This window comes from Vitis vinifera, chromosome 7 (assembly GCF_030704535.1).
Source record: "Vitis vinifera cultivar Pinot Noir 40024 chromosome 7, ASM3070453v1".
Taxonomy (NCBI): Eukaryota; Viridiplantae; Streptophyta; class Magnoliopsida; order Vitales; family Vitaceae; genus Vitis; species Vitis vinifera.
Window position 1 is genome coordinate 19,494,978 of NC_081811.1, and position 11,699 is coordinate 19,506,676.

Sequence of the window (11,699 nt, forward strand, 5' to 3'; positions counted from 1 at the left end):
TAAAAAAATTATTATCTTTTTACTTTAAAGTATTTATATACTCTTTTATTCTTCAAAATTATAAATTGAATATTTAAAAAAAAAAACTAAGAAACTTTAATTGTTTTTTTATTGTATTTTAGATTATATTTTATTTGTTCTATATGATTCTTTATTATATGTTAACCAATAAATATAAAAGGATGAAACATTAAAAAAATTGAAATTAAAAAAGTTTAAAAAGGAAACCTATTGTGGCTTTGAAATATTTTAAAAATAGATATTAAAAGGGATATGGAGGAAAAAAAATGATATTAAATGATAAAAAAAAAAAAATATTAAAAGTGAAGGTGACTTGGGGAGTTGTGATTCTTTGATTTTTTAAATTAAAAAGGTTGTACCTTTTTTCGTGTTTTGTCACATCAAAAAAAGGACAATTCTAAATCTCTTGTTATAAGTGTTATTCAAGTCTATGTTTAAAGAATAATTTTATTAATGGTACACATTTAACATGAAAGATGATAGTTGAAGTTCTTAAAAACCTTTTTTTTTTTTTTATTAGTTAGTGGAAGCATAATTTTTCCTTTTTTTTTTTCATAATCAAATTTAGGGTATTAAAAGAATATACATCAAACTTACCGGGTATTTGATGAACCAATTTAATAACTTAAAATTATTTAATTAAATCATTAAATAAATCAAATATATTTTATAAAATAACATAATGATATGATTTAAAGTGAAAAACAATTTTTAAGTAAAAGTAAAAATAATTAATTTATTTTTAAGTTCATATTTTTATTTTATTTTATTTATCATTATTTATTTGAATTACCTCCACGATTTTTTTTACTACTCTATAACTTTCATTGTTGCTCGACGTTCTTTATCCTAATTATAATTTATAAGGATAAATATGTTAAATTGATAATTTAGAATAAATTTTAAATTAGTTTTATTAAACAACCTTAATATTTAAAATAAAAATTATATAATAAGTTTTAAATCAATAACTTAAATATAATTTAACTTAAAATCAACTTAAATAGTAAAAATAATTAAGTTTTACCATTCATCCCCTACATACATACGCATTCACAACAAATTTATTCTTCCTTTTGGTTGCACATTCATAGTCATAGTGACCTTCACCATTACAATTTCAACACTAACTTGATAAAGTATTGTTCTTTTGACTTTTGACTATGTTCTCGAACTTTCTCGCAAACTTATCAATGGCAAAATCAAGTTATTTTTGAAGTCACATTTACGGACTTTTATCTTTACTAATTCTGAGAGGTAGATCTTTCTCCCTCCTAGGAATGGGCTTAAGAGTCAAGCCAACCAGCTCATCCAACCTCATGGAAACCATATCACTTTGGTCTGAATTTAACAAATAGTTTGTGGATTGGGGTGCCACCAAAAGCAGCCCATCCATCGACCAGCCAAACCCATATGAGATCAGCCCAAACAACAGATGAAAACTAAATTTGGTGTAGGCTTTCCAAATAAAGGACACCCGTCAGTCCATCCAGCTACTTCCCCCCAATCAATCCCCACAAACTCCGGATCACAACACCAAAGCAGTAGTGAAGGAAGAAAAAATGGTGCAGTGAAAGAGATCTCAAAATCCAAGCACATTCTCACTGTTTCTTTCTTTCCACGTTTCTGTATGTCTCGACCGCAAAATTATGAGTTCCAAGAATGGTGGAACAAGCAAAGGGAGAAGCATCACGACCTCTTCATCGACAAATCTGAAACCCAGAGGTTGTTCACTTCCGTCGAGATCCACACTCCCACCGCCGATCCCGCCGTTGACAAGGAGCGAACCCGGAGCGCCCGCCAGCTCTCCTGGGTCTGTCTTCTCAAGTTACAGCAACTAGCTAGTTCCATTGCCTACCTGTCCAATGGCTTTGTCGCCATTCTCCGAACCGCCAATCGGAGAATTGCATCTTCTTCTGTTGCCGCGGATTCGTCTCGATCTGAATCCAGGCTGTACCACGCAATTAAGGTGTTTCTGGTTGTGGTTTTGGTTCTGCTCTTGTTTGAGCTTGTTGCTTACTTTAAGGGGTGGCATTTCAGTCCGCCGTCCCTCAGTTCGGCGGAGGTGGAGGTGTTGGGGTTGGTTGAGCTTGTGTACGCCAATTGGTTGAAGATTAGGGCGAATTATCTGGCTCCGCCGTTGCAGAGTTTGACGAATGTTTGTATTGTTTTGTTCTTGATACAGTCAGTGGATCGGATTGTTTTGATGTTGGGTTGTTTTTGGATCAAGTTCCGGAAGTTGAAGCCGGTTGCGGTGATGGAGTTTTCGGAGAATTCGGAGGGGCAGAATGTGCAGGATTATCCCATGGTGTTGGTTCAGATCCCAATGTGCAATGAGAGGGAGGTAAGAAGATGTAGGTTTCGAGCCCCTGGAAATAAGCTTTTGTTCAATATATTTGCTGTTTCACTTGAATTTTGGTTGGTTTTAGCAATGATTTTATTTAGATCTTTAGAAATAATTGTGCCATTATAAGCTTTCTATGAACAAGAACTGTGTTCTATATCTGGTCGAAATTTTAGTTGTTAGTAACTAGCGCTAGTGTTAGGGTATGGGACCAGCAATATAATTGTCGGGTCCAATCACATTAGTGGATCGAACATCATCATCCAACTAGATTTGGCTTCCTGTTCTCAGAATTATCGATTGTCGGTAAAATGAAGGTAATTGAAATAAACAAGTGGCATCTGAACCATGGTCAGAGGTTCTTTAGGGTTTAATCATCCTAGTGGACCATCAGAACCAATTGCCTACCATGTAGGTGCCAATTGGTTTATTGATTTAGGAAAATGATAAGTTCGTTGACTACTTTAAACAATATATTGAAGCAGGCAACGAAGGGGATGAAGTAGCAGCGGCTTTATATGATATTGGGCAGATTGCCAAGACCCCTTTTATAATGTAGTTGGGGATTCAGCCTGGTTCCATAGAGGGAAGAATGGCAGGGGCCCTGTTGTTTGAAGGGGACTGATAGTGCACTTTGCGAAGCTTCTTTTAGATATAAAAGAAGGGGGATTGTGGAGCTGTGAAGCGGCAAAGCCGGCTATAGATACACCCCACTTGCACTTTTAGGTTAGGTTTCTTACTTAGGAACTTGCCTTTTAGTTAGGACTTGTCCTATATGGTTTGTTAAAGGGTCAACTGTCCCAGGAGATTATATGTTATGTTCTTTGGAGTGTTTGGCCGGAAAACCTAGCATTCATTGTTGGCTTCTTTAATATTTTCTTGCTTCTTCTGCTTGATACAATATGTAATTTTCTTTTTGCACTAGTTCTATGAAGGATAGGACTTTTTTTTTCATCCAATTCTTCCTCTTATTTTTTTGGTTTGCCTTTGATTGCATCAGCATGAATGGCTGGTCTAGAAATTATAAGAAATTTCATTTTAGATCTTCTTAAAAGAATTAGGTTTCTTTTACAAGCATGGCTAATTTAAAAATGGTCACATCTAAGATTGTTCCTTTAAGGTTGATAGTTGATACTAGTTGAGCATTGAAGAAAACCTTTGATTTCAATACAATACCTTCTTCTCTTAACTGGGATATTGAATATTTCCTGTCATCATTTAAGGATGTTTAATTGATCCAACCTAAAATGTTTTTCTATGATCTTGTTGTTGGTTTTCTTGCTAGGACAGCAAGCTATCATGCTTTGACTAGATTTCCAAATTCGCTTTTAGTTGGCAGCCTGGGTTAGATTAAAAGGAAGTCTTAGGACATGCTGAATTGCTCCACTTCCCTGAATTATTAATGATTCTTCTCTGATAACATTATACTAGATAGGTGTTCGATGTTTATTTGTTGTCTAGATGCTAATACTCCCATGGCGTCAAGTCTTGTAGTAGACATGTAATAAATGTATGAATTTGTGGGATATGGTTAAGGGGAGCTCATACAACATATATAGTGATAAAAACTTTTTCCCCTATCCAATGTGGAATACCATAATTACCCTTTCATGCAAACACGATGTCTTCATCATGTCTAAAAGGACGATATCCTAAGCATGTAGACATTGTTTGCTTTGGGCCTAAGGGACCCTCACGGCGTTAAAACATGTCTACATAGTTAAGAGGAGCCCATATAGATATAACGTCAATTTTTTTTTTCTCTATCTAATGTAGAACCACCACTATCATAGTTCTAAATATTTGCATGGCTATGGTTTTGGGTGCTCCTTAAAATAACGTGATTCAAATACCTAGCAAAAATTGGGCAATTGTGAAACCTTTTACAGTGCCTTTTTCTATCTGAATTATATTAGGGTTTGAATAACAGGGAAGCTGACATAAATTGTCAATGTTGAGGTGCAATATCAAGATGGTGATTTGGTGTGGATTTAGGACTCCATGCCATGGATTTAAGCATTATGTTTTAATGTCATTTAGGACTCCCAAGGTCTTGTCATGGATTTAGGCAAACATGAAGTGGGATGCACAAGCATAGGTAAAGAAGGCACACCCCAATGGCAATTCACTCTTTTGGTGAGAAAGCATTTGCCCAAAATTTCATTACAATGGTGACAACAAAGTTCTAGCCCCAAATGTATTTGATAAAGGTGTTATTCATTTGATTTGATTTAGAAATACCCATAGGATTTGATACATCCCATTGAAGGCACTCTTGGTAAGGTGGTGCACAAAAGGTTCTACAAGTAGAAAGGTTTTAATATCACACTCGTTGGGCTGATTGACATGAGCAAACCACAAATATGCTTCTTTTGATTGGAGCTTCCTATGGCACGCTCATACGCATACATTTTTTATTCTTTTTGTGGACCATATTAGATAACAATTCACTATTATGATGCTTTAGAAGACTTTTTTTTTCTCTTTCTTGTAATTTTGCTGAATGTTGAATGCTGATCACTCATTGTAATTACACAATTATTCTTAATTTTAATTTATAATGAGCTAGGCCAATAATACATGCACACACACACACACACACACACACAATATAGTTATAGCTTAATGAGGGCCTCATGTTTCTCAACTTAGGATTATATACCACTTTCATGCATGTCATGAACACTAAATGCTACATTCCACCTAATCCATAACCTCACATTTCCTTTAATGTCTGACATGGGAGAGGGATGATGGAAGCTCTCAATTTCTCATAAACCTGATTTTTTGGCATGCATGGGAAGAGTGGGTCACATATGTAATCCAACTTGAAGCTTGACAAACCATGGGTCCGTCATGAAGTCAGAAACTGTATAAAGTTAACACCATTTCACATCAGGTGCTATTCAATTTGGTGCTCCTCACTATCAATGTCACGAAAGTAGGATTATAGGAAATCAAAAAAGGCATTGTGCTAGTGCAACACTTAATTGTCCCAGACTGGATGCTGGTCTGTATTTTTATCGATGAATTTGGACAAGGAATTACTGTGTGACCTATTATATTCCAAACTAGAATGGTGCCTTTTCCCTTTCCCTTTTTTTTTTTTTGGTTGTTGTTGTGTGTGTGCGTGCGGGGGAATGGGTTGAAGTATGGGGCCAGCTGTAAAGAAGAAGAAGAAATTTGATGCATAGAGGGAAGTGACAACTAAAATAAAAAGGTCGGTCGGATTCCTGGTGACCCTCTGATATTTCTATAACAATAAGTTGAGTTGATCATGTATTTCCTTGGTAACAAACTGAGAATGTAAATCAATTTGCTTTCTCTTCCTTTGTTTAATTTGATACCAATAAGAGCAGCAAGGTCGATTGGATTCCTGGTGACCCTCTGATATTTATACAACAATAAGTTGAGTTGGTCATGTATTTCCTTGGTAACAAAACTGAGAATGTAAATCAATTTGTTTTCTCTTCCTCTGTTTAATTTGATACCAATAAGAAGATCAACTGAATTGCTTTTTGCTAATGATTGTGCTCTACTTTTTTTGTTGATTTTTTGTCCTTTGTTTTTTCTTTTAATTTTTCTGTTCACTTCCTTTTATGTATATTCTATGTTTATCTTTGTGTAGATTTGATTTTTCAATTTAATTTCTTTGCTTCCGTAATTTTAAGTATTCTATGTTGTTGGGGGTGTCTTACAGGTTTACCAGCAATCTATTGCAGCAGTATGTATCCAAGACTGGCCAAGGGAAAGAATGCTCGTACAAGTATTAGATGATTCTGATGATTTGGATGTTCAACACCTTATCAAGGCAGAAGTACAGAAATGGCAACAAAGAGGCTTGCGCATATTGTACAGACATCGCCTTATCCGCACAGGCTACAAGGCAGGGAATCTCAAATCTGCAATGAGCTGTGACTATGTTAAGGATTATGAGTTTGTTGCAATCTTTGATGCCGATTTTCAACCAGGGCCAGATTTCTTGAAGAAAACTATTCCTTATTTTAAGGTAACTTCAATATAACTAACCCTATGAAGAGTTCTATTGGCTCATGCAGGCTTTTACTTGAAGTTTAGGTATCGTTCATCATTTGTTTTTGCCAGCTATGACTAAAACCACCTTAGCTGACATCCCCTTATCATGCATTGAAATACATGTTTATTCTTTTTCTTTCATTCTTAGCCCCCTTTACTCACCCGGCTCAAAATTCTATTCTTGATTGTTCTTACTTTATGTACATATTCTTGGTTGCCTAACATTTCTTTCCATTAAGTGTAATTCGTTTTTATTGTACTCATGTCAAGGATTTCTGTCAACTTGTTTGAACAAGGAAAGTATACCAGACTCTGAAAACACTCCGCTTGCCTAATTCAAGTCCCTCAATTACAATTTCCCTCATTACCTGCAGTTTGTATGACTGCGACAAGGTATGCAAAAAAAATAGGGATGAGTTAACTAGGTACCCATGTGCCTCATCCTTTCCCTGGGTTAAAACTAAAAAACAAAATGGACATTGTTAGGTTCAAACCAAAGTAGACTCCCTGTAACACAGGCAAGAGAATCTTCTCTCCTTATTTTCTCTCTTTCTTCATCCTACACTACTATGTCTGAAAGTTGGTTCATTGACAAATAGCATGTTTTAATAAAAACTCAGCTTGAATACGAGCTAGGTATTCATTAATATGAAGACATATGGACTAGAGTATGACAAGTTAATGTGAGAGAGAAGTCCAAAAAGGGAGGGAAAAAAAAGTTTAACCATGATTTTCCATTTAGAGTTAAAGTTTGTTGTATGTGAAGGATCCTCTTCTCGGGGAATTTTTTATTGTATGAAGTTCCTATGCTTTTTAGACTTTCATTTTTTTGTTTTTTCTTCTTTTTGAATTTCTGATTTGATTAAGATTTGAAATCCTATTTATGTTTAAATTCCATTATTTGGAAGGCTTAGGAATTCTAGGGAAAGAATTAGTTGTAATAGGGTGACATATAAGTCTTTCATTTTTTTAATCATTTTGTTGAGTTTCTAAGGTTTTATATTCTATAAGTAAGGTTATTATTTTTGCTGTTGGTCTTGCTGGGTCTTGCTGTTTGTTCTGTGCCTGAAAGGAAGATAACAGGGGTAGTGCACAATAACTTAGGGAAGAACGATGAACCCTTTCTCACTCTCTCCTATCCTTCTTCTACACGTGTAAAAAGGGAAGAGTGTAGAGGAAAAAAAGAAAAGAAGGAGCTGGTAAAGGGAGAGATAAAGGAAAGTTGCATGTGTCAAAGAGCTGATTGGTTGACCCTGTAAGGAAAAAAGAAAGTTGTTTGATAAGCAAATAACCATACAATGTGAAAAGTATGGTTTACATGGGCTAGGGGCAAAAAAAAAGAAGGAATTTGTGCACCTGCATTTTGTTGTTTGATCAGGTATGAGAACTTGTTTACCCGCATTCAGCCCAAAGCAAGAAACAATTTGGGAGATGATCTTCAATTTTTTGGGCCCAACTGTTGGAGTGATTTGTTTCCTGCTGAAATCCGCTCTGTATTTCAGCTGGTTGTGTCTAGTGTGAGAGACAATTGTTGTATTTAACTGTTCATCTATTTTTTTTTTCCCAACTGTTGATTTATTTTCAGATCTATGTGAAGCTATAGAAGCATTCTTATAATTGAGATTCATTGCAAGGGATAGCAGCAGTTGCTCAAATAATTGTTTTCTCCAATTGACAAAAGCAATGGATCCCTTTTTCACTGGGATTGCAATGGAAGTGTGGAATGCCTTTTTAGGTTGGAAATTGTTAGAACTTCAATTTGAGAGAAATTGTTGAATATGAAATTTGGGAAAATTGCATCATGATTTGATTTATAAGATTACATCATTTGGTATTGATTAACATATAGCTGGACTTGATTAGATTAGGAGTTGAGCTATATTTAGCACTTATTTTATATTGGCTTGCTGATAGATTAGATTTGAGATGACAAGATTTGATATCTTCAACTCTTTTTCCCTTATATGCTCAATCATATGACCTATTCAATCTGCTTTGGGTATTATTAATGTATTTAAATTTAATTGGTAATTTTTTTTTTTTTTTTTTAAATGGCATTCTTTTGGTTGAAGGGGAATGATGATCTAGCATTGGTCCAAACAAGGTGGGCCTTTGTAAACAAGGATGAGAATTTGCTTACGAGATTACAGAACATAAACCTGTCCTTCCACTTTGAGGTTGAACAACAGGTCAATGGTGTGTTCATCAACTTCTTTGGTTTTAATGGAACTGCTGGTGTATGGAGAATCAAAGCCCTTGAAGATTGTGGTGGCTGGTTGGAACGGACAACTGTTGAGGACATGGATGTTGCCGTCCGAGCTCACCTTTGTGGATGGAAGTTCATATATCTGAATGATGTAAAGGTTTGTAAATGTTTTGACATTCTGAGAGTTCCTCCAGACATATGAGATTTTGGATGTCAGGGTTTTTCTCTCTTTTTGCAGTGCCTTTGTGAACTCCCCGAGTCCTATGAGGCATACAAGAAACAGCAACACCGTTGGCATTCAGGTCCAATGCAATTGTTCCGCTTGTGCTTCTTTGACATACTCCGTTCAAAGGTATGGGAGTTTGATTTCGTTATCTCATTTCTTTGAAGAAAATATTTCTTTTTCAGTCTAGAAAACCTCAAGTATCAAAAGCATTTGAAATTTTTTAACAGGAGTTTATTTTGAGAGGCAACAAGAAAGGAGACTTTTGGTCAACTCCAAATATTAAGCTAGAAATATTTTGATTAATTAGTTTTTCAGTGGAAGCAAAAGAGAAAACGCAATCACCCAAAAATGAAAATTAAAGTACAAAATACAGTTGGAAGATGGAGAATGGAGTTTCCCGGGCTTCACTTACAAGTTAGAACTTGTTTTAAATAGATGGTGTTTTTGAAGTGTGTGACTTACCTCTGCACATTTTGGTTATAGAAAATCATAACATAGTGGGAGGCATGTACATTTGGCTGGCTTATATTTCATTTCTTGTGGTTTCTGAATGTTCCCTTTTAACCCCATACTTTTTTTTTTCTTTGAAATGATGTGGGGTTCTTGTTCATGGTGTAGTTTCCAACCTTATTAAGTTGCCTGTTGGTTTTGAGAGTGAAAGACTGGAATTCCCCAAAGTAGGCAGTTAGAGGTTAATGGGCTCTAAGTTGATTGATCAGATTTATATTTACAAGTCTAGCAAATGGGTGCCATATAACCACTTCACTTGCAAAAGATTGGTTTTCTAGATGTTCTCTTACTAAAGTTTCTACTATATTGAGTAAAACATAAGTTCTTTTGGTTGCCTTGGTGGAACCAATAATGGCCTCTTCTAAGTTTAAATAATTATATAACTTACAAAAGAAAGGAAATATTTATTTTTTGTTGTTCATTAAATTTTCTGCAATTTTATTCTATGAGAACTTTGAGAATCATGCACCACATAATGATCCCTGAGATTAAGTTTATTCCACCATGCTGTGACCTTAATTGTGGCCTTGGAAGTTACCTGGTTTCATATGTTATACTTGGTTAATATTAGCTTTCTTTTGAATTTCAGGTGAGTTCAGCCAAGAAAGCCAACTTAATACTTCTTTTCTTCCTCTTGCGGAAGCTTATCCTGCCCTTTTATTCATTCACCCTCTTCTGCATTATCCTCCCCCTGACCATGTTCTTGCCTGAAGCTCAGTTGCCAGCTTGGGTGGTTTGTTATGTCCCTGGAATCATGTCCATCTTGAATATTGTTCCGGCACCACGGTCATTCCCATTTATAGTCCCCTACCTTCTATTTGAGAATACCATGTCAGTGACCAAATTCAATGCCATGATATCAGGGCTGTTTCGGTTTGGGAGTTCTTATGAATGGATAGTTACAAAGAAATTGGGAAGATCCTCAGAGGCAGACCTAGTTGCATTTGCTGAGAAAGAATCTGACCCTCTTGTGGAAGGCTCCAGTCTCCACAGGTCGTCCTCAGACCCAGGCATTTTAGAGCTGAACAAACTAGAAATGACCAAGAAAACTGGAAAAACCAAAAGAAACCGTTTATACAGGAAAGAACTTGCTCTTGCCTTTATTTTGTTAACTGCCTCAGTAAGAAGCTTGTTGTCTGCCCAGGGAATTCACTTCTACTTCCTGCTGTTTCAAGGGATCACCTTTCTAGTGGTGGGTCTTGATTTGATCGGAGAGCAGGTGAGTTGACCTTCCTATCACTATTTTAGTAGCTTCGAAAGCTCTTTTCCATGGATATACACTTTGGGACGAAAGGTCAAATTGACCACAGCCTTCAAATCCAATAATCAGAGCGGAATTATTGATACATGCTATAAAATAGTGGTCCTTGGCTCCCAATCAAAAGCAATTCGTTTTCTTATTTATTGTTTAAGTGAGGAAAAGGACTGTTATATATCATTTGTTCTTGCCGAGACAAGCATGGGTCTATGTAAAAGTTTTCTAAGCCTGAAATATAGGAAACAGAACTTGAAACTACTGGTGGTGGTGGTGGCGGCGGCGGCAGTGATGGCAGTGGCGGTGGCAGTGGCAGCAGAGCGTCGTGGTGGAGAAACAGCTGACTCTGTCCTGCCTGTTTGTTTGGTGTAATTCATTCCATTGTACAATTGCTTGTCCATGCCACTCTGAGAGAGAGCTGCTGTTGTTGGATAATCAAATTTATCATTCTTTATTTTTGTTATTGGACAGGTTGTGTACCATTATATAATTTGATTATACTAGTGTTGAAATCTGATCGGGTATTCCGGATAGTTTTCAATAATTCTTGTTTTGGACATGATGGGATAATTCAGTTCCTGGTGGATTTCAGGAGTCTTCATTCTTCTTCTGTAGCAGCTTCGGTTCTGTTTGCTTCTTTTACAAAACCATTATCATCCATGGCTCAGGTTTAGGTCTCACAAATATCGATGATTTTATAAAACTATCAAGGAAAATATCAAAATCAATGGAAATTTCTTGTTTTGGTTTTATGGTTGTCTCTCCTCTTTGCTTTGCTTTGCTTTTGCTTCTTGTTACAAAGTCACATGATTTTGTACACTAAAAAAAAAAATTATTGGTGTGTCATCATCATATTGATGCCATATTTCAAGATCCCTTATTCAAAATTTAAGAATATTTTTATTTTGACCAAGATGTTTATAGGAAAGGATTATCATATGCATATATAATATGTCAATAAGATGGGAAGAACCAAGGAGCATAAAATATTTGACCCACCAAAAAAAAACTTTATATTTGATTATACCCCTTCCAAAATATTAAGGGCGTGTTTGATTCTTTTCTTACCCATTTCTAATGACAATGAGAAGGAAATCAATAA

The 11,699-nt window shown here is 35.6% G+C and overlaps 1 protein-coding gene across 1 annotated transcript; it reads left to right on the top strand.

The window, feature by feature from the left end:
* The first annotated feature begins 1,387 nt into the window (after positions 1-1,387).
* LOC100250441 (probable xyloglucan glycosyltransferase 6) lies at positions 1,388-11,111 on the top strand. Its single transcript, XM_003635370.4, has 5 exons — positions 1,388-2,365; positions 6,066-6,374; positions 8,473-8,763; positions 8,845-8,958; positions 9,932-11,111. Exons 1-5 carry the CDS (start codon positions 1,457-1,459, stop codon positions 10,568-10,570), a joined length of 2,262 nt encoding a protein of 753 aa, XP_003635418.2. The 5' UTR covers positions 1,388-1,456; the 3' UTR covers positions 10,571-11,111.
* Positions 11,112-11,699: the final 588 nt, after the last annotated feature.

Excerpts from the sequence above, each read along its gene's own strand:
- LOC100250441 (XM_003635370.4), top strand. The coding sequence starts at position 1,457 with ATGAAAACTAAATTTGGTGTAGGCTTTCCAAATAAAGGACACCCGTCA. Across the intron at positions 8,764-8,844 it reads TATATCTGAATGATGTAAAG|TGCCTTTGTGAACTCCCCGA; the intron begins GTTTGTAAATGT and ends CTCTTTTTGCAG. Across the intron at positions 8,959-9,931 it reads TTGACATACTCCGTTCAAAG|GTGAGTTCAGCCAAGAAAGC; the intron begins GTATGGGAGTTT and ends TTTGAATTTCAG.